We start from the raw sequence: 21974 nt of genomic DNA on the forward strand, positions 1-21974 counted from the left end.
TTATTGTTTTTAGTGATACTTCTCTATTTTGCTGTCAACTCTGCTGCTTTAATAATGCAAATTGTGGGACTAATAAATGCTTGTCTTTCATTATCTTTCATCCTACATATTAAGTATCAGAATGACTTTACATGAAGTTTATTCTGTGTTTTTCTCTTTTTCCTTGTGTGTGACGCACTTTGAGCTGAACTTTATGTATAAAACATGCTGTTTAAATAAAATTTACTACTTCTTCTATTATTGTTTTTTTTTTCTTTTCATTATATTAAACGCTGTTTACATAACTCCTGCTACCAATCACACCATGTCACTTTATGCCATCACTTAAATAAATTCCCAGTCTGGGATCATTAAAGTAAATCTATTCTATTCTATTCTTACTTTAACTTGCCATTTCGGCACAGAACATCTTAAATTGTCCAGTAAATCCATTTTACTCTTCATATAATAACTACAGTTCTTTTTATGTACATTTATCTTTATATATCCTATGTCAATTTTCACTTGTTTTTACCTACTTGCAACACTTAGATTTCACCCTGTGGAGACCAATAGATAGTTATCTTGTGTTATCCAACTAGCTAACTTTTGAGCATATAACTTAAATGATCTTTTGATTGTTTAATGATGAAATATGTGCAACAGAAAAATTCCAGCAAAAGACTCTAATAGCTGACCCTAACTTTAAACAGGTCTGATGGGAGACTGAGGCTAGCAGCTAATGCTAACAGCTAGCATCCATTCCCAGTTGGCGCGTGGAGCCCGTTGCCAGGCAACCAGCTGAACGTCGTCTCCGTGTGTTTGTTGATGTTGTTCAACGAGACGACGGATCGACAGGAAGAGCTCCACGAACTGCTGGTACCACCAACATGAGGTCCACCAGGTTCGGTAGAAGCGTGTCGGCCTGTGAGCTGAGCTGTAACCCGGGATGTCTCAACATGTGCGGCATGTGTCCATCTTGTGTCTTCGCCCCCAGACCGCCGGGCTCCATCCAGTGCGTGTGGAAAGTGTCGGACGGGTTCAGGAGGAGGTTCGTGTTGGAGCTTATTTCGCGGTGCAGGAACACCAGACTGCTCCAAAGAATCCAGAGTGTACTGGGTGTCACATCGTGGAGTTTATTCTCGTACTCCAGGTCCAGGAGCCCGACCTGTCCCCCGGGTCACCGCTGCCACAGTGCGGACACAGAGCGGTGTGGTGGGAGCCCGGCCGGCGTGGACGCGAAGGAGATCTGGGACTGGTTCGGCAGCAGCCCCGACTGGATCACATCACGATATCTCTGCCGGGTTTTGTCTCTTTGTGACCCAGAACTACTGCGCATGGTCACCAATTTAACCAGCGTGCTTCTGGTCAGACAGAACCGAGGAAGTCTGCAGTTTAATGGTAAAAAACAACAACACAGGTCTTTTAGTGTGTCTTTTAGTTTTGGAGTTAAAGTATTTATTTATTGTCCTGTATTAGCTTTTTATTGCCACACACTTTTTTAAATTTCTTTTACCAATGTTGTTAAAAGTACCCGAAACTGCTTTTGTGTGTATGTGTGTATAAAATTCATCAGTTTGAACCACATAAATCAAGTGATGAACGTTCCTTTTAAGGGTAACATCCCAGACTCCCTTACAAATCGTGTGTTTCTAAGCGGTTTTGCATCACGAGGAGAAATTGAATCAACTTTGCGAAACAGCTAATGCTGATTTAAACTCATTAGTACCGTCTTGTAAATTCGTCGTCCAGTATAATACAATCAGATGTTTGTATTCTTGTGAAAAGTGTCAGTTTCTTCGCGGCATTGCTGTAGAAGTCTGATACTTCGCCAGACTCCCTTAGAAACAGAGTACATTTTGAAACTTGTTGCGTTAGGGGAAACTGTATGAACGTTGTTAAACGCTGTCTACAACACTTTATTAACTACTTGGGCCTACTTGTTCATTCGGCAAACGTTATACATGAATAAATATAAAATACATATGCACAGACTTATATTGAATGTGGTAGTGTCTGTAATAGAACTAGAAACATTTTCATTGTATGATGTGAGTCAATGAATTAATATCTTTCAATGGCACACAAATTTTACATCATTACTCATTTTTATCAGATGATAATCTGTTGTGTTTTTCAGTTAGTGTTCGCGGTGCCAGTCACCGTGACCAGGACAGTGATGAGGACACAGACGACCCGGCTCTGATGGTGGTGCCTGGATCCTCTAAGTCCACGTCTGGAGTCAGCCGATACCGAGACTTCATCGGCTGCCTGCCTGTTGATCTGTCAAAGAGGATATTAGGTCAGTCAACAAAGAGGTGGCACAGGCTAAGACAGTCATTAAGTGTTCACAAGTACATTTATTATACATAACTTTTTATATACAAGACATATTTGTGTATTAGATAATTAGTTGTGTGTGTGTGTGTCTTTGTACAGGTCTGTTAGATGAGCACACCTTGAGACGCTGCCAGAAGGTTTCACAGTCCTGGCAGCACCTCGCTAAAGAAACCCTGGAGGAAATCAAGTTCAGAGGAAACTTTCAGCATCAAGTTGAGGCGATGATGAAGGTCGGGCATTTGTGTGTTTACAGTGGAAGGATTTAAAATACAATCTACACCGTCAGTTTCATTTTGTCTCTCTGTCTCTGTCTTCTAGAGGTGCAGAGGTATTAATATAGTCAGTCCCACGTACGCCAGCATTGTTGAAGTCCCTGTACCGATCAAGGATGATGGGAAACTGGATGTTATTCCCATAGCCAAAAAGGTCATAAATCAATACGTCTGCTCCGTAAACTTTAGTTTTCGTACCAGAGACACGATTCTCAATACATGCATTATTTGTCCTCTGATTGCAGGTTGATTTGTTTGAAGCTGCTTATGCAGAAGTCAAAACCAAGACAGTGCAGATGGAGGAGCGAAATGTTTACTGTGGTGCATATTTTACCACAGTGCTGCTGAACAAGTCAGTTCAGTTAGTTAGTAACTCTACACATAGAAACAAACATAATGTCACACACGATGTAATCTGGTTGTGTTTGACAGGGAAGACGCTCATCGGGTGATGGACTACAGAGGAGGGTCGTTGATGGCCACGGGCTCCAAAGACCGCGTGGCGCAACTTCTTTACGTGGCGTCCGAGACAACAGTGGTATCAGTGATGAAGGGCCATGTTGGCAGGATTCGGGCGGTGCTGCTCTGTCAGGACAGAGACCTGCTGGTAACTGCCAGCTGCGATGCCAGTATCAGGTGAGGAGGAGGTGAACAATGATTATAATTACAGAGAAGCGCTGATGATGCAGTGATGAAGTGGGTCTGATTGGCTGGCTGTTTATTTGCTGTGTGTTCACACCTGCAGGTGTTGGAATCTGAAGACAGACAGGTGTGTGATGGCGCTGTATGGTCACACTGGCACTGTGAACTGCCTGGATGTCCACGCAGACAGACTCGTCTCAGGAGCTAAAGACTGTCAGGTTAAAGGTAAACAGCCTTTCAAGGATCTATGATGTCAGATCAGCATTTTATTTTCTATCCAAGTTTGTTGTCAGATGATGATAAAGGAGTCACACGATGAGCCTTTATCAGACCCTGCTGACACATTTTTAGCGGGACTATGAATGTTTATTTATGTTTTAAAACTACCATGATATCTTTGTACTAATATGTGAACGAAAGCTAAACGTTGTCACCATGCTGCCAGTGTGGAGTCTACACACAGGGAAGCATTTTGAGGGTTGTAACTTCAAGCATCCCAGTTCTGTCCAGTGTGTGAAGATCAGCTCAGCAGCAGTCTACAGCAGCTGCAACCGCGGCCTCGTCAAAGTGTGGGACATGGAGACCGCGTCGCTGCTCAGGGTGAGAATATCAGCACTAAATACACAGTTTAAACTCTGATTTGATAAACTGTTTTTACATTCTGTTTTTCAAAAACTGTGTCTGATGTTATCTTTGCATTGACATTTATTTTCTTGCATGATATTCTACTGTCCTGCAGGTGATCGACGCCCACAGGAGGTCAGTGAAGTGCCTGGCTGTAGATGAGTGGCACTTCTTATCCGGGGACTGTAACGGTCAGGTCATGGCCTGGAGCACCAACAGTGGCGCTCAGCAGTGTCTGATGACCTTCAACCACCCGAAGTAAGAAAACATTTCAACATTTTTATGATGTGAGGAATGAAATCATGGAAAAATAGTCAGGAGAAAAACTTTACATTTTTCTAGCAGTTCTAGTTGGAAGTAGCTGAATGCTAACATTAGCTGTTATCGGATAATCAAATAAATTTGTTGCACCTTCATGTACGGCTCGATGTTCCTCAAGATTTCCACCATCCATTGTCTTTTCTTCGCACCCTGAGCGTGATGTCAGAGGACATCGGCCTGTGAATATGGCGTTTAACCGTAAATGTTGAACTGAATGCTGACTTCTCTGCAGGGAGGTCAAATCTCTGACTCTCGTCTACCTCCGTGTGGTTACTGGCTGTGTGGACGGAAAGATCCGCGTATTTAATTTCCTCACCGGAGACTGTCTGAGAGAAATCACAGCAGAGGCTGAAACAGGACAAATACTGTCCCTGCACTTCCACGACAACAGGTGAGTTTGATGCACTCTCTTTAAAGTCTCTGTTGTTATCAATACATACGAATTTCTCTCTCATATTTCACTTCTACACTTAGTATACTAGTGAACACGACGTCCAGTGTGAAGCGCTTCCAGTTTGCCAAAGTGTTCTGGGATTACACAGCAGAGGGAGGCTGTGCCGATGTGTCTGATAAACCTGCAGCTCCTCTCAGAAAGCTTCCTCTCGCTTCTGTCGGGGCTGATCACAATAAACCAGAGAGCGCTGCGCTGCCTCGCCACACTCGCTTCGACGCTTTCGCTCCCACGAAAAGTCGAGCGCAAGGTAAGAAAGCTAAAGAATAGAAGGAATGTGTTTTAAGATGAGTTGTTAGAAATGAGATTTCTCCTTTACAGCCAGAGAGCGCTGCGTTAGAGAGTTGGTGGTGCTGAGCGAGAAGGCAGCGTGTGAGCGGATGAAGAAGAGGGGCCTCCATCATCCTCTGACACGCGACTCCATCGCCCTCAAGGTCAACGCCATCCAGAGGGCGCAGCGCACGGACGAAGTCAGCATCAACATGGAGCACAACGCCAGGCTGCGAGATTCCTGGGGTCCTCACACGCCTCAGGAGCGTCTGATGCAGATAAGTCCACTGTGGCACACTCATGATGGGCAGCACAGGCGGGTCCAGACATGTGCTCCTATTTTAAAAAGATGCATCAGTCAGAATGTGACGATGCAAGACAGAGCACAGCCTCACAGGGCGGTGAACAGAGTGGGTGGATTCACAACCACAGAGAGGTGTCATTTCACAACACCTAACCCAGAGTGATCCATGGAAACTGGTACCAGCTCTCCCAGGATCAGCCAGGATCAGGCTGCTCACAGTGACCCAGCTGAGGGAGCTCATTCAGAGCCGCGAGAAAAACTGTCCAGACGGGATCAGAAACAGGAACAAACTGTGTTGAGGAAGCCACATGTGCAATAATAGAAGCCAATTTATTATTTTTCTATCATCTCCACAACTGCACAATGGCTGATCGTTGTCAAAGGCAACATGTTTTTTAAATGTGATGTTCCAGTAAAACTCCACTAGGGGTCAGTGTTGCATCACCAGACTGCAGCTGGAACAGGACGCAGGGTGACTGAAGAGGAGCTCTGCAGTTGGATGTATTTAAGTAGAATCTATCTTCAGTTTCCACTTTTATATTCAGTTTCAGTTATTTATAGGAGGAAGAAGCCTCAGAGTTAATTAATGTTTGTTATTCAGTGTCTTTGACTGATTCTTGGTAGTTTGCTTCTTTAGTTTCATTGCAGCCAAACGTGAACTTTTGAAAGCTTTCAGATCTGACTATTTTCTTACCACAGCAATCATTCTTTCAACCGTGCTGGCCTGAGGCTGATAATCACTGCCCACAGATAGATGCTGGCCAGGGTGGTTGATAAAGTTTATTTTTGATCCTGCCTCCATCTTTGTGTGTTCCAAATCTGAAGGATCATTGCAAAAAATTAGTGTTTACAAGAATGTCAGCAATGTTTTTCCCCTCTTATATCGACTTTGGCCCTGAAACTCCTGTACCCGCCGCCGTGCTCTGGTTATTATAATCAGTGCCTTTCACTTCATACCTGCTGAGTGTTTCCAACATTCTCATCTACTGATTTCCCCCCCAGTTAATGAGTCATTGTGAATAACGGTCCTTCAGCAATCAGGCCACAACAAATCTTTGTGGATTCAAACTACTTCAAACAAGACGGGTGGAGTGAAGTCATCAGAGTTCTGGGGAGTTCGTCCCATCCAGAGGGACCTTTCACCCGCTGCCACCTGCCCTCCAGCCCCGCTGCCTGGAGGGCATCATTAGGGCTGCGGAGGTTGGAGATCAGGGAGAAGGTCCTCTGCTTTGACGGCAGCAGCACAACAGCTGGGCGCCCCGCGAATAACAAAGGTTTTCATGAGGAGAACTGACTGGGCAAGACGTCCCACTTCGGAGAACCTCTTCTTTCAGGAGCGCTCTGCCGCTAATTAATTTGATCTGCAGAAAAACTGGGGATAATAGTGTCTCCCCCTTTTCTCTCCCGTGGCAGTGTGACGTAAGGACACAATGCAGTCCCCCCTCCTCCTCCTCCTCGGCTTAGCTTCACCATGCAGCACAGCTCCCCCTTTGTTTCGTCAGGTATGGAGCCTCTTGTCCAGGACCGGCAGAGCTGCAGGGGGGATAATGAGCGTAAAATCAAAGCAAAGTTAGAAAAGGGAAAGTCTTCATGGAGGAATGCTCTTAGACCTTCTGCTCCCTTGAGCGGGCCCGGGGGTTGGCCGGGGAGAGGAGGGCACAGGTTTATTTATGCATGAGGAGAAGCTTGAAAGAAATGACAGTTAACCCTCTCGCAGTCAGAGAAGGTTAGAAAAGGTCAGAGGCTCTGCGACAAAAGGCGCTTCAGTGCGACCGAGCCGACCTCTGCTCCACATCGATCTCCATCTCCAAAGGCTGATATTTGCATCATAGTCCGTTTGTCAAATTAATTTTTCAATTTTTGTCATGCCGTGTCAGCAGCAGGTCTGAACCCTCAACTCGATTATTTTTTTTTTTCTCCCGACTGGAAGCCTCTCTCCAGACCAGGTCGGTCCAAAGCCGGTCATGGTATAGATGTGATTAACCAAATCGCGGGCTGCATTATTTTTGTTGTATTTGCATGTCACTCAGACGGGTGGCTGACTCGCCCCGGAGCTGTTCAGATATCACACCGTTCACAGGTCTAACGAGATGGGCATCAGATGGAAGAGCTCAATGAATATGCAAATCACGCCGTCCTCATGGGGAACCGACTCTCGATAAGAGCGGAGACTAAATCTGCCCATTGTGGAAAAACTCAGCCTGTATTCATAACCTGCTCCTGCACACAGCCGATGTGCGTACTGGTCCCATGAACACTTCATAGTATTTATACTGCCACATGCCAGACTTAGCTGGTTTCTTGTTCTGGAAAGAGGAAGTAAACCACAACCCACTTGTCAGCGCTTTGCATTCTGGGACACAGCAGGCGAGGTCGACTGGTCCGATGCATACTGGAGATTTTTTTCTAATTAAGCAGTTGGACAAGCAGGCGTTTTCACCTCACTGCAGATTTAACTTTTGCCTGAATACTTCTCACTACATGCTATACTTTGGCCCGGTTTAGTAGGCGGTTCTGAGCGCAGCCTGACTCCGGTCTTTGTTCTGAAAGGCAGCCATTTACTGTTCTGTGTCCTGGGAACAGTTGGAGAGCTTGAAGCTTAAACAAGGATCATAATGAACAACTTCAAGGCCCTGACAGCGCAGTGACATCAACACATGGGAGCGACGACAAGCGCCTTGATCTCAGGACAGCTCCAAACGCCAGGCCACACGGCCGGCACTGTTCCCCTGTTAGGATTCTGCCGAGCCAAGGCTGGAAACAAGATCCATATGCCTTTCTGACCTCATTTGCAGATAGAGATCATAAGCGAAAGGGGATACGGGCAGAACGAAGGGGAGGCAATTAACAGGAACACCATTACTGAGATATGGGACTGATTAACATCCACATCCAGCCAAGCTAAATAGATAAGAGGGAATCTGATTGCTCATTGATTGGATCTCGCTGGTGGTGCCTCTCCTGTTTTCTAAAGTTGGACCTCGCCGCGCTCTCAAGGGCCCCTGATTGAGCCAGAGCGAGCGGAGTGAAACCGCTGTGACCACACATCAGGAAGATGATCAAAGAGGCTACTGCTGGCTCCTCGTGCACTGAGACTAAACTCCCCCCAACAGATGATTGTGCAAAGTCACACACGGCTCAGTGTTAACACGTGTCAGAGCGCTGCGGAGGCGACACCTGAGTCAGCTGACGTTAACGTAAACGCTTTCACCTCATCAGAGAAAGAGTCATTGTTTAAAATCGGCCTGTAAAAGGTAGCGAGGGACTTTTTTCTTTTTTTTTCCGCCACTCTTGATTTTGTTTGTGTTTATTCAATCAAGTTTAAAGTTTTTCTTTTTCATTACAGGATCGACTGATTGTACCGTGAGACCATCTGTTTTTCTAACAGCGTGACATCTGGAGTGTATTTTCGTAATTGCAAAGAGATTATTTTCTATCTGCGAGACCTGTTCCGCACAAAAGTCCTTAACAAAAACAAACAATAACAGAATCAAACACCACCGGAGGCTACGGCGGATGTATTACTTCTAAACGTCGGCTGTTTCTGTGCCAGTTGACTGACAGTGCTGAACTTTAGCACTTTGTCCTCTGGGGGGCCCACCAGACCTGCTCATGGGCTCGGTCAGTGACAGGTCCTCAATGCTTCTGCACTTCAACTCTCAGCTCATCTATGTGCCTTTGTCTTTATTAAGATATTTACAGTTTAACCTCACAATAATTCAGAGGTAATTGTGAAATTAGTGTAAATCCCATGTAAAATACCAATTTTTTTTCTATTTACTGCTGTAATTAAACTCTCATAGAAGTAATAAGAGCAGAATTTTAATGCTGTCTGAACCTGCTTTAATAACAAATGGTGGTAAGTAACTGTACTGTACTTAACTATAATTTTGAAGTATTTGTAATTCCATTTTCTGTTTCTTTTGTACTTTTTACTTCAGTTGTTTGGTAACTTTATTAATTAATTTCAGCAAAGCAATAAATTAACTACACTAATGGCACCGAGTACAGCGCATACCTCTGTCAAGGCCCAACTGTCCCCTTTAATTCCATCAAGCCTAATTGAATATTAAATCAAACATATTTAAATCTGCTACATCTCAATTTAATTTGGATTTGGATTCAATTTGTGGTCACTCGAAGATATGAGCTACCAAAATACACCATATCCATATATTACTCCATGAGAAATTAATGAAAATATCAAAAAAAAACGGACACGGGTGAAAACATGACCTCAGAGCGAAAAGATCATTTTGATCCAATATTGTACATTAAGTTCAAACTTTTTTGTTCCTTGAGGAAAAACTCACAATTTATCCAGATAACCAAAATATAAATCAGGTGAATATCCAATATCCAATGATAACTTTTACTGCTTTAAGTATATTTATTTATTTGTATGTTAATACTTTTACGTGAAGGTGCAACATTTCAGAACATTAGTTTTAAACATATAAAAACAATCAACAGCATCAGGAAACAACAGTGCTGATGTTATGTTATGTATAGTATGTTGAAGAGATATCTACTGAAGCTAGCATGCTAACCAGCTAGCCCCAAGCCTGAGAACCAAAGATCAAGGTTAAAGATCTAGTCCAGCTAACAAGCTAACATCACGGATGCATAAGAAGAATCACAGTTATTTCTACATTTCAGCATTACTGCTTGTACTGAGTCTTTTTCTGTTAATAACAGGGTTTACAATCTAAATACGTGATCGTACTTCAGCCCGTCACTCTTCAACAAGAGAGAAGGGTGTCAGCGGATTGACCTGTAGTCTCAATGGCCCCCAGTCTTCACAGAGCAGCTCCAGACACATGCAGGCGACGGCGTTAAGTGTCATAATTTCACTATTTTCTCAGACATAAATACGGAGACGTGGAAGTCAAAGGTCAACTGCATAAAACTTCCCTATTTAGAGGTCAGTAGACGCATATCGTCTGAAGGGGGGGGAGCGGCAACTTGGAACAAAAAGGCAATTCACAGGAGAAAAAGTTACGGCGAGTGACTCCAGCTCTACTTCCTGCCACAAAACGAACAGAAAATTAATTGTAACTCTGGACTACAAAGGTCTTCATGCACCGCAGAAGAAGAACAAAACGCCTAAGTGGGCCCAGAGCGGCAGCAGGAGGATTAGAGGTCTTATGTTTGACACAATTGTACTTTTCTTGATATCTCACTGAGGAGACATTCTGGCGTCTATTGAGAGTATTATCTTTGTCGCGTACAGTAAAATGGTGACCGGCTACAGAACCGACTCCTCCGTGGACTCGAGTGTTTCTATTTCAGGCTGTGAGATTCAGCGACGCAGTGCGAGGGAGGGAGAGCGCGAGGCAGCTAATGGACGTCTTTATCAGTGTTTCCCTCGTAAGTTTGAGTCGTGCACTTAATCACAGTCTGACAAACAAATAGCTGTTCGCTCACGTCTGGTACAGATGTTTGCTCTCCTCTGAATCCTGATACCAGCAGAGCTCTCAGTGTTGGAGAGGTTCACGCTACCTGATAAGAAAACAGGCCCCCTGCATACCCACACATACATGCAGTGTAAGATTTTTGAAACGGGAGTCGTTTTAGTTTAAATTAATCAAGAAAAGGCAGTGAGGGGTGAATGGCAGTGCTACAGGATGTGACTCGCTGTGGTTTCTCTCCTCCGAGGGTTATTATTTCGTACAAATCTGTCATGTTTGACAACAAAAGGATGCAAATGCAGAGGCAGGAGGGTGAAGAACAAATGTTTCTGTTGTTCAACAATCCAAAATCCAAAAATCAGAGAGATAAAAAGGCAGCAAATCGTAGAATCCAGGAAACAGAAATGCACAAATGGAGAACAAACTCTAAAGTCATGGGGAGAAAAAATCCAGGACACAAGGACAAGAACGCTGGAGACACGAGACAAAATCAGAGAAAGAAACAAAGTGAGAGTACAGAGGCTTAAATAAACAGGAAATGACCAACTAATGAGACACAGAAAGAGGGCGGGAAAACAGACAAAGACAGGAAGCAGAGAGTCAATTAAAATAAAGTTGAAGGAGCTTAAAAGATGTTCATGATGTTCATTTTCATCAGAAAATACCCCACGTTTGATTTACAAAGCCTTTATGTGTCTCAAACAAAGGCGGTTGCTAACAAGCTAACAACGCTAAATGAGACGATGAGGTCGTCTTGGACATTAAACATGCTCACGGTGAACACGGAGACTCACCTGATCGTAGCCTTTCTTTACAGCTGGACTTTAGTGGCAAACTATTTAACGTTACAACTTGCAGATTGCTGAATTTACAGTCAGCCGCTATGTAGCCTTATTTTAGCTTCTTACTTTACATTTACGCTTAAAAAATGACAGTATTCTTCAGACAGAAGACAGAAGTATTTTTCATTTAGTGAACACAACGTGTAACTGTCGCTAATATTTTCAACAATAATCCAAAATCAGTGGAGCAGTTAGCACCTTCCTTCACTTGGTTTGTTTAGTACTATAAGATGTTAGCGGAGAGAGAGGATTGCTAACTGCAGATATGACGAGAAGTTAGCTAAAACGATGACAATGCTAACAGTAGCTTTCAGATAGATTTCCAGAATATGGGAGCATTTTGGCCAACTACTGCTATCTTCCCTTCAGCTTAATCTTTATGTTAACAATCCCACACCAGTCACAACAAATTCCAGTCTCCAGACACAACAGCTCGACTGCTGTTTCTTTCTCCTCGCTTGACCCCGACTCAGGAAAGGCCTTTTTTGGAGCGGTGGAGAACCGCCGGGTGTCCGAGCTTAGATATTTCACAGCTCAGCAGGTTCCTCAGCATGTTGATACAAGTGCTGGGAAATAACACACAGCCCGGCTGATTCATGCCATTTGTGTTTTTCATTTAGTTGTCATGTGCAGGACCTTTTTTTTTTCCTCAGAGGAACCCGTGGATAAAACTGACCCACATTAGCAGCAGATGTTTTGGGTCACGGAGCGGAGCGTCTTATGTGCTTTTTCCCAGGGGCTCGTGTGGTGAGAGGAGTTATCAGTCATGGACGCCGGAGGGGAAGCTGTGCGAGGAGGACGAGCCGTCGAGGAACCTCTGAAGGTAAGAGTTTGTTTCTGGAGGGGAGCCAGTTTAAGCTGAGACGTGTTGATAACATGGAGGAGGAGGAAAGACCAAAATGGTTCCCAACAACTGCAGGTCATATTGACGACCGCGAACATCAACCATCAACAACAGAACTGAACCAGTGGTCTGTTTTTGTGTGTTGTTTTTCCATCAAGATCCATACATAATTCTGTGAAAAATTAATGAGAATGTAAAAAAAAAAGAAAAAACAAAAAAAAATACATTACAGAAATAAAATTCCTGGATCCGTTCCTTAATCTGGATCCACACCAAAAGGTAATGGGGTCTGTTCTTGGCTGAGATCCGTCCTCCATCAAAGTTTGGTGGAAATCCATTTAGTACTTTTTGTGAAAATCAACAGACACGGGGGGGGAAAACGTGACCTCAGAGCAAAAAGATCATTCTGATGCAATTCTGTACATTAAGTTAAGACTTTTTTGTTCCTTGAGAGAAAAATGCAGCAGATTAACTCTATAAATCAGGTTGATATCCAATACCAAATGATAACTTTTGCTACTTTGAGTATATTTATTTATTTATTTATTTACGTGTTAATACTTGTGTACTTTTAATTAAAGGTGCAACCCTGACCTTCCTCTGTCCAAAAAAAATTGTCAGCGTCTGGATGATAACGAGATGTCTTTGTTAAACCTTTAATATTAGCTTGTTCGATGTTGAAATGTACCTTCTTGTGTCACTGGTGAGTGAGATGCTGGTCTTGTGATGGGTCCAGTCCTCCTGAGTCCTGCAGCCTCTCTCCCTGCCCTCCCCCGGTCTACAGCTGTTAAAACACCCCACATTATCCTCGTAATTGTTTCAGCGTGCAGGCTGTTATTTTAATGTGCCAGGCTGGATGAGTCAGGAATCGAAAACTGTTGCGGTACGAAAAAGGCGAGTATTTTCTGACTACTGGCATTCTTGACATTTTAGACGACGTCTTCACTGAGTGGCTGACTTATTATCGGGTGATTACCATTTAATTTGGTAGTTAAAAACAAATAAAACCTGATAAAAAAATGTAATGAAGTGCAGTACAACCGACCCAAAGACATTCCGTTCAAGCTTGTTGGATGATACGGCTCCTCGTCACGTTTGGGTCCGCTGTGTTTCTGTAATAACTCTTCTTCGTGATCTTCCAACTGTAATAACTCACGCGGCGATACATCTGTTTGGCCTCGGCTGACATGTCTGATATGCATTTCATAAAGTGAAGGAATGTATGCGGAGGGGAAAAACAGTGGAGTTAATGTGAAGGGGCAGAGATGATTTGTGATTTAATGGGATAATATGAATTAACAGCTTTCTCCAAGATACACACACATGTGCTGATGGACTGGTGGCTGAGGAGGGGAGGGCAGTCGTGATGGAGTGCCCTCCAGGGTGCCCCTCCAGTTGTCGAAACATGAAAAAGTGCCATCTATGGAGCCCTTCCAGAGGAATAAATGTGATAATGTGCCCTTGGACGCCCCTCCAGTGGACAAAATCCAGTGGAGTGCCCTTTATGGTGTCCGTTCCAGTGGACAAACATGTTAAAGTGCCCTCAGATGCCCCTCCAGTACACAAAATTTGGTTAAGTGCCCTTCAGGGTGCCCCTCCAGTGGACAAAATTTGATTATGTAACCTCTAGAGTGCCGTTTCATTGGGAAAAACATGATAAAGTGCCCTTAGATGCCCTTCCAGTTGACTAGATATGATAAAGTGCTCTTTAGGGTGCCCCTCCAGTGGACAAACTGGGAGGGAAATGCCCTTGGATGCCCCACCAGTGGAGAAAATATTATAATTTACCCTCTAGAGTGCCCTTCCACTGGGAAAATGTTAAAGTGTCCTCTATGGTGCCCCTCCAGTGGACAAAATGTGGTAAAGTGCCCTTTATGTTGACCCTCCAATGGGAAAAACATGATAAAGTGTCCTCTGTGGTGCCCTTTCATTGGACAAACTGGGGTGAAATGCCCTCAGGTGCCCCTCCATTTTATTACATATGACTTTCTGCATGTTGGGTCCATTTTTTTCTTCCCCTGCTACTTAACTTAATTAGTTCTCCACTGCACAAACATCCCTGAAGTGTTCTCTCGTGGTTTCAGAAGTAACTCACCCTTTTTATGCTTCACGTTTATCAAAATGATTCCCCAATCTTTTAACAAGTAACACCCAGATTTAGTCAGAAGATCTTTCTCGCATATGAATAAATCTCTCAGGGTGATTTAACCGCAGACTGAAGTGCAAGTCAGACTTTTTCTCAAACTCTTTTAAAGGTGTTTATGTTACGAGAATTAGTCATTTAACCAGAAGAACCTCGGCCATTTTTTACAAGTGCGTCTGCCAGTAACTTCTCTCTTTTTCTTCCTCTGGAGCGCCATCATTCTGCTTTTGGCTGCTCACTCATTCAAATGCTGTTTTATGTAACCTCCCCCAGTAGACTTTTAATAATTATAACCCATTTTTTTCCCCTTTCTTTCTTTCAGCGTCTGTTAACAGCTGCGAGGAAATTAATTTGAAGCCAGTGTGGAAAAAAAATAAATAAATGGGGGGGAGATAAAAAGGACTACACAAACCCAAGTCTGAAAAATTTATAGTGCTCATTCGGGAGAGCTCTATAAGGTGAGATAAAGGATGTAACTGATCCTCGTGCAGCTGCAGCTTTTAACGCTTACGAAGAAAAAGGTGCTCTGCAGAGGCGTCTGGGTTAGCACGCTGGTTTTCCTCACCAATAAAACCATGAAGTAAGAATGACATAGCCGGGCTTGTCTTTCCCACACGATCCGCACACCGTATCTCATGTTTGTTGGGGCTTAACAGGGCCGTCAGTTAGTTACAGCTCCTCTCAGAGGCCGTGGAAAAGATTGAAAAACACTTCCATGAAAGCTGCATGTAGAGAAGAAGCACAAGAGTTACAGAATTTATGAAAAATATCGTTCCACAATCTTTTGAGGCTGATGAGTTGAAAGTCCTCGACGGTCCAGGACGATTCCACCGAGCTGTGTACACAAACTGGAACCTGATACCATTTGATAAGTTGGAAATGTCAGACCTTTTCTTCTCTTCTGCGAGTGTCTACGTTTGTGTACGGAGCGGATTGATGTGGCTTCATCAGAAAGACGTCTTTACCGCTGCGGCTCAGCCTCATGTGTTTCAAATAAACTGGATTCAGTTTTCTGCCAAATGAGGCAGTGGAAATGAGCGCTATCTCCCAGAGTGATATTACAGTGTAAAAACGCTCTGTTACCTGTTTTATGGCAACAATTACAATCTGCAGGTCTTATCTTGAGACTCTGTAATGCTGTAGATGGAACAGAATGTACTTATTTACCATGTAAAGTCATAAAATTAGGTATTCAAGGGAAAGAAACACACACACTAAAGAGTCACTCCAGTGCTTTGGAAATGTGGAAATAGCTGTTCTGCTTCAGTTTTGTGTGTGTTTCAAGGATTTGATTTGGAAAAAATTGCAGCTTTGTTCCCAGTGTGGGATTGTGATGGTCCACTGATGGATGTCCGGGCTTCTACCTTCACACGTAAATCAGTAAATATTTGTTTCTGCATTGCAAGAAAACCAAAGGACGCATCAGCAGTAGCAAGATGAAAGCACATCACCAGAGTAACCGCTAACTGCTGCTAAACGTAGCGGTCCGTCGGCTAGTTAGCTGCTAGCGTCCTGGAACAGGCCAGAGCTAGCTGGTTAGCATGCTAACTAAAGTGTATATCTCTGCAACACAACACAGACGTCTCAGACATAACAAGTGTATTCACTTTTTTCTTGAACTTATTTATCATTTGTATTATTATCTATTATTTATGTATTCTGTCCTCCTCCTCGCACATATCAGCACAATCAGAGTGTTTTGTTTTGTTATTTCCGTGTCTGCCACCTGTTAAAAAGATTCAGACTGTGATGGAAAACATTTATGATGCATTTTGATATTTTCACAGTTTTGATTTTGAGATAAAAATGGTTGAAAGATCGCTGCGGAGACGACTTAATGATCACTTGCTGACCAAAGTAAAATCAATCCTCAGGGTTCGTAGTTTGGACTCCTGTCATCTGCACCGTTAAACACAAATTGCATGTTGCTCGTGTTCATTTCTTGAACTGAAAAAACAGACAGAAAACTCGAGTCGACGGCTGTTGTGTTGGATGAGGTGAACAAAGTGGAGGCGGAGGACGTGATGCTCATTTCTCTCTCTCTTTTTCTGTATCAAATGACTATAAAGTCGAAACATGTTTAGTTATGTGAAGAAAAACACAAAATTCAGACAACAGATGTGATGAAATAAAATGCAGGAAGTCTCTCAGTCATGTGGATTGTCAAAATAAAAGTCCTCTGTATCCTCCTGAAAATCTGCGCCCATGATCAGCAGAATATTAACAACACAATTTGATACTTCTTGGTTGCGACTTTAAGTGGTGGATGAGTCTGACGGCGACCTCGAAGGCAGCAAATTGATTTTAAAATCCAACATATTTGAATCATCTTACAGTTAACGGTGTAATGTACCAGGATGAGCAAAAACAGATGTTTTCTTCCAAACGAGTGCTTTTTTAACGTACCGTCATATACTGTAGGTTTCCTGTAGTCCTCAAACATAAATGCACACACAGAAGTGAACATCGCCTCTTTTTCACTAATCTGAAATGAAACCCAACCTCAAAGGGCAACAGAGGGACTCGGCGGAGACTAATGTTTTGAAAACGGGGTGAGTCACACTCAGAATCCATCGGAACTGCTCTCCACGGCTAATTAAAATAAACCAGTGGCCTGCAATCACGGATCCAGTTGGCGCGGTCCGTATAAACAGCCCGTTGCCCTAAAAAGAGAACCGTTGATTCTCAGGACCAAAACAGTGGCTCGTGTCCCAGGAGCGAGAGTGCGGCGCTGGACGACAACACTAAAGGCCACATCTGGCATCGCTGTGTCGTGAAAAACACTCCGGAGATGTGGAGATATATCAGACGGCCGCGGTGCTGCTCCAAACATCCATGTGGATGTTCCACATTTGACTGGCTGAGTGTTTACTTCTGGAAACGTCTCTCGAGTGGCGCGAAGACGTGACAGCGGATTCTGGCACCGCAGACTCGATCCGTCCCAAACGGGCTCGCCAACGTCAACGTGACAGTAGGTGAAAACTAATACCCCTCGAAAAAAATTTTGTGTGAGGTTTAAGTTTTCCCACATGGAAACGTTCCGGGAGCTGTTGGCACGGGCCGGAACCATCAGACCTGAGATCTGGGTTGTGATACCGAACGCTGGCAAAAGAATCGACTCCCAGTGTTGTAACAAGGACCCGAAAGTCCTGCGTGAGTCAAGGTAAAGATATCGAGTTGGAGCATTGATTCAGTGTTAAAGTGAGAGTCTCAAACTGATTTCAAAAGATGTTATTTTCACCCTGGACACTTTTCAAAACACTGTTTTTAATCTTCAGGCTTCCAAAAACTTGGACAGGCTGTATGGAGCTGTTTTCTGTTTGCTACCTGCTCTCTTTTTTGTGTGTTTCTGGACTGATTGCAGTGGATTCAGATCACCTGTTGCAGGTTGTGGAGGCTGATGTGTTTCCCTCACAGCCAATCAGGGAGTGACGACGCCCTTCTGTGAAGACTTAAGAGAGGCTGGGTAAAGACACCCAGCTCAGTCCGGTTCTGTCCTGATCTGTTGTGTTCTGGCCTTGTTAAGATTTCATTGCTGCTCTTGTTCTTTCTGGGCTTGAGTGCGAGACAACCGACAATCAAAAGTTACCGTTCGACGAGGCTACCTGTCCAGATGTGGTGCAACGGATACATAAAGCAGCGGGGAATTGAAATACTAAAGAACAAATACCTCAAACCTGTCGACTCCTCGTGTCTTTTCCTCCGTCCACACTTGGATCGTGTGTTTAATGTGTCGAATCATCCACAGTCGTCCTTTTATGGAGACGCACATGTATTCCTGCCGACCCTCCGTCTGTCCACACTTCATTCATTTGTTTCTGTTCTGCATGCATACCTGCAAATATGCAGAATACGCTGAAAGTAAAAAAAAAGATTGAGACACAGCACCGGCCTGTTCTCACTCCTCCCCGCTCAATTTGCTGTTTTTGGTCTCAGCTTTATTGAACTAGCTCTGTATACCTGGCTCACACCCTCCTCTTCCTCTGCAACAATAACACCGCGGTGCCAGGAAGTTCCTGTTCTCAGCGCTCAGGCGCTGCCAGCGTTGAGGGGAACGAGGCACGGCCTCGGATTCTTTTCACGCACGACGATGTGATGTTCGCTGGGTTTTTTTCCCTCGTCGTTTATTTGGAGAAGGAAGAATGCCACATCCACCTCGCGCTCCATTGTCAACATCGCTCTCTTCCCCGAGAGCTCGGCGGCACGACGAGATGTTCTGAGGACGACTGTTTATCAGTTCGCCGTCCCACGCTTGCCATTCACGTCCACCGACGACCTCGCTGTGAGCCGGCAGACGTAAAAACTCATGGTTTTTAATTATTTTTCCACTTATCATATTTAATTTATTTCCACCATCGGCTACTGGCATTTCATCATCCGTGCGGTTCAGACACACATTCAAAGAATAACACATATCAAACCACGCTGTGTAATAGAGGCCTACAGGACCGGAGTGAGGCATAAGAATCACTTATCGTGGCCGCTGTGATGTGTAAACAGTCTGCTGTAGGTCAGCGGCTGCAGCACTTGTGCTCTTACAGCACGTATAAACACGCTTCAGATGATGAAGAAGGTGCTAACAGAGGCCGAGGCTTGAAAAGAGAGCACAGAGAGTCAGACAGGATCATGTTTTTTTTCCGTCTGTGCAGAGGGCTCATGGACTTTATGTACTGTAAGATTAAAGAACAAGAACTAACCAGTTTATTTGACTCATTTCTAGTCTAGAATGTCCCATACACTCAATTAAAGAAACAATCAGCAGAAAGTGGGATGTCAGGGAGAGAAACTGGACTTATTCTTAGATAATGTAAACTTTTTGAACTCACAAGCAAGAAACACGTTGAATTTATTAGTTTGCCTCGTAGGAAAAGCTCCAGATCAGCTGCTGAATGACAACCGATGTTTCTAATGGACTCATTTCCTGAGGAACAAGCGGGAAAAAGTTAAAAGTAGTGACCACATGATGAATCCTGTCTTATCCTTCTTTGTGTGTGGCACCAGAAGTCATGAATACGTTGTGTTGAATACGAATTTATTTATTTATTTATTTATTTATTTATTTATTTATTTATTTATTTATTTTTATGCCACTCGGTTGAAACGCTTGTTCAGGGAGAGAGAATAAAGCTGGACGTTGGTTTTTAATCGACATCAGCTCACTCAGTGTTATGAAGGTTGACAGTGCAGAGAACCACAGGATACAATATCTGGTTGGACTTTCAAAGTAAGTCTCTTTCTTTAGGTGTAACTTCAGCGTCCGATGGCTGCAGTATCTGAGGATTTGGGAGTGAGAAAGGACCGGAAGAAGCACTGGGAGCAGCCACACAAAGTCCCCGACATTCAGAAAGAGACACTGCATGGACATGGCTCCTAAGTCTTTGTTAAAAGTGGGAACACTAGCAGAAAGAAACTTTTTAAGACAAAAAAACAAGTATAATTTATTTCCTTGGATCACATGAGCCCAAACTACAGGTGTGAGGGCACCTGGGAGCTGCAGGTCTGATGCGACACTGATGCAGAATAATCCAGCCGTCAGTTCTCCAGCCGGCTCAGTTTCTTTCAGAGGCGGCCAGCGTACAAACACAAACCACAATCTCTCTCTCCGAGCCGAACGAGCCTTCAGGGTGAAGCAAAGAGCAAAGCCAACCGTAAAATCAGCTGTATGAAACAGAATTATATCTGCGGACCCACAAAGTGCCGAGCGGCCTCGCGATAAAAGCGGCGAATGAAATAAAACGCAGATAGGTGCCATGGCAACGTGGCCTCTTTTGAGCGGCGCAAACAAACAGCCGGGAGCAGAAACGTGGAGAGCAGAATGCCAATTAAATGATTTCCTAATGCACTTCAGCACCGCAACAGACGGACTCGCTCCTTCAACAGCCTTTTGTTCACATCGCTGCGAAGACAGAAACGATAACGTGAATGTTTCCAGCGACACGGACGAAGAGACGATGAGGAGGAAGCAGAAGAAGAAGAGAGCTGTGAGATCCTGTTTCCAGCTTGTGTGTCAGACTCATCCGGTATCTCCCGGATCAGAACCTGTTAGCTGTGTGAATGACACCACATGATGCGGCTCAAACGGTCTCTACTCTTACATAATGATCGCTCTCGTGTGTCCGGGTGGTTTAAACTCAGATTTGGGCCTCACACTCCTGAAGTTAAGCAGATTTCTGTGTGTGAATTCGGCGCTGAGCCCCCTTTTTTTGAAGTACAAATGAAACTCTGGAGAAAAAAAAAAAACATGAAGGAGCTAAAATTAATACACTTTAATGTGTCTCACTGTGAGATAGAACTCGCTTATCTGCAACCAGCAGCTGACAAACACATTTTAAATCGTCTGTTTCTGCTCAAAAATCCAGTTGAAGAATAGTGAATCAGAGTTCTGTTGCTGCTGAATGTGTCCACTGTTTCCTCTCCTCCAGATTAATACACCTGGAAAACTAATCATTGTTTTTCCATGTTTGGAGAGACGTTGGTTGTGTTTACTTCTGAGTCTTTGTTTGCCCAAAAAATAGGGAACAGAATTGGATAAAATCCCGCCGGCAGAAAGCAACTTGCCCGGGCTCATCAGCTAATTAGAGCAGGTAATGATCCAGATGTAGGATCCAGGATTTAATCCATTAAATAATCGTTTTAGCTTTAATTATTTGGCTGCGTTTAACAAACAAACATAAACCTTTTGCCCGGGTTCTACAGCAGCGCTGGAGGAGAACTGGACTCTACAGAGTCGCTCTAATGCTCGATTAAAGGCTCGTTTATCAGCGATGCTCAAGTAAAAATGATTTCTAGATAAGAATTTTAGTTTTTTTTAAATTAATAATACCACAGAGAGATTTTGATATCCAGGTTCCAAGCTTCTGTTTTCATGTTTGTTGGTGAAGATGCTCTTTTCTTCACATTTGGATAATTAAATATGCAGTGTTGGGTAGAAGTGAACTACTGTAAATCTATGTTTTATTACTGGACACAGTGTCAGAGGTGGAGACATGTTCGTCTCTATGAAATCTGCTAAACAAATTTTAAAAAAAAGATTCCTGGCTGTGACAGTCCCTGGATCACCGACCGAGCCGGCTAACTTCTGGTTTAGCACCCGGGTAACTTGAGGGTGGATAAGATAATTTAATCGTGCGGCTCTTCTAAACTTTCCAGATGTTACTGGACCAACGTGTTCAGATTATGACAGTGAAACGATGCTTAATTTCACCGTGGGTCTGTTTTCTCTTCTGTTCTGAATGTTTCTGGCATGTGAAACGTGACGTCAGTGATGTTCAACGTAATGCTTTGGATAAAAAATAACACAGACGGGCTGCAGGAAGTAGGAACGGGGTCAATAAATGCTTCCACTCCTCACCATGACCACTACATGCAAGGCTAACTGCGCTAACCAGCTAACAGCAGCCACAGTTTGCAGCATTTAGCTTTTTTTTGTGTATGACTTCAACTGCTGGCCCAGTAACCTTTTCCCTCCACCACTGCTGACCTAAAGGTCGCCCTCCCACTGTAAATAAGATGTGTAATACTTAACAAATGA

The 21974-nt window shown here is 43.8% G+C and overlaps 1 protein-coding gene and 1 long non-coding RNA gene across 6 annotated transcripts; both read left to right on the plus strand.

The window, feature by feature from the left end:
- The first annotated feature begins 142 nt into the window (after positions 1–142).
- Positions 143–9417, plus strand: fbxw10 (F-box and WD repeat domain containing 10). 5 transcript variants are annotated; one of them, XM_037081655.1, is made up of 13 exons: positions 143–1380; positions 2096–2281; positions 2419–2549; positions 2638–2745; positions 2837–2943; positions 3024–3227; positions 3337–3458; positions 3679–3833; positions 3973–4115; positions 4411–4569; positions 4653–4879; positions 4951–5177; positions 8550–9417. In XM_037081655.1, exons 1-13 carry the CDS (start codon positions 870–872, stop codon positions 8568–8570), a joined length of 2301 nt encoding a protein of 766 aa, XP_036937550.1. In that variant the 5' UTR covers positions 143–869; the 3' UTR covers positions 8571–9417. The 5 variants fall into 5 exon arrangements, 4 of the variants coding, with proteins under 4 accessions (XP_036937550.1, XP_036937549.1, XP_036937547.1 ...); XM_037081654.1 differs by having other exon boundaries at positions 145–1030; positions 1133–1380; positions 4951–9417; XR_005071847.1 differs by having other exon boundaries at positions 146–1380; positions 4951–8457.
- A 465-nt stretch (positions 9418–9882) lies between these two features.
- LOC119009917 lies at positions 9883–19410 on the plus strand. The gene is made up of 2 exons (XR_005071848.1): positions 9883–12279; positions 14766–19410. It is a non-coding gene; the product is annotated as an uncharacterized LOC119009917 (long non-coding RNA).
- Positions 19411–21974: the final 2564 nt, after the last annotated feature.

The sequence above is a fragment of the Acanthopagrus latus genome, chromosome 20, assembly GCF_904848185.1.
Source record: "Acanthopagrus latus isolate v.2019 chromosome 20, fAcaLat1.1, whole genome shotgun sequence".
NCBI classification, from domain to species: Eukaryota; Metazoa; Chordata; class Actinopteri; order Spariformes; family Sparidae; genus Acanthopagrus; species Acanthopagrus latus.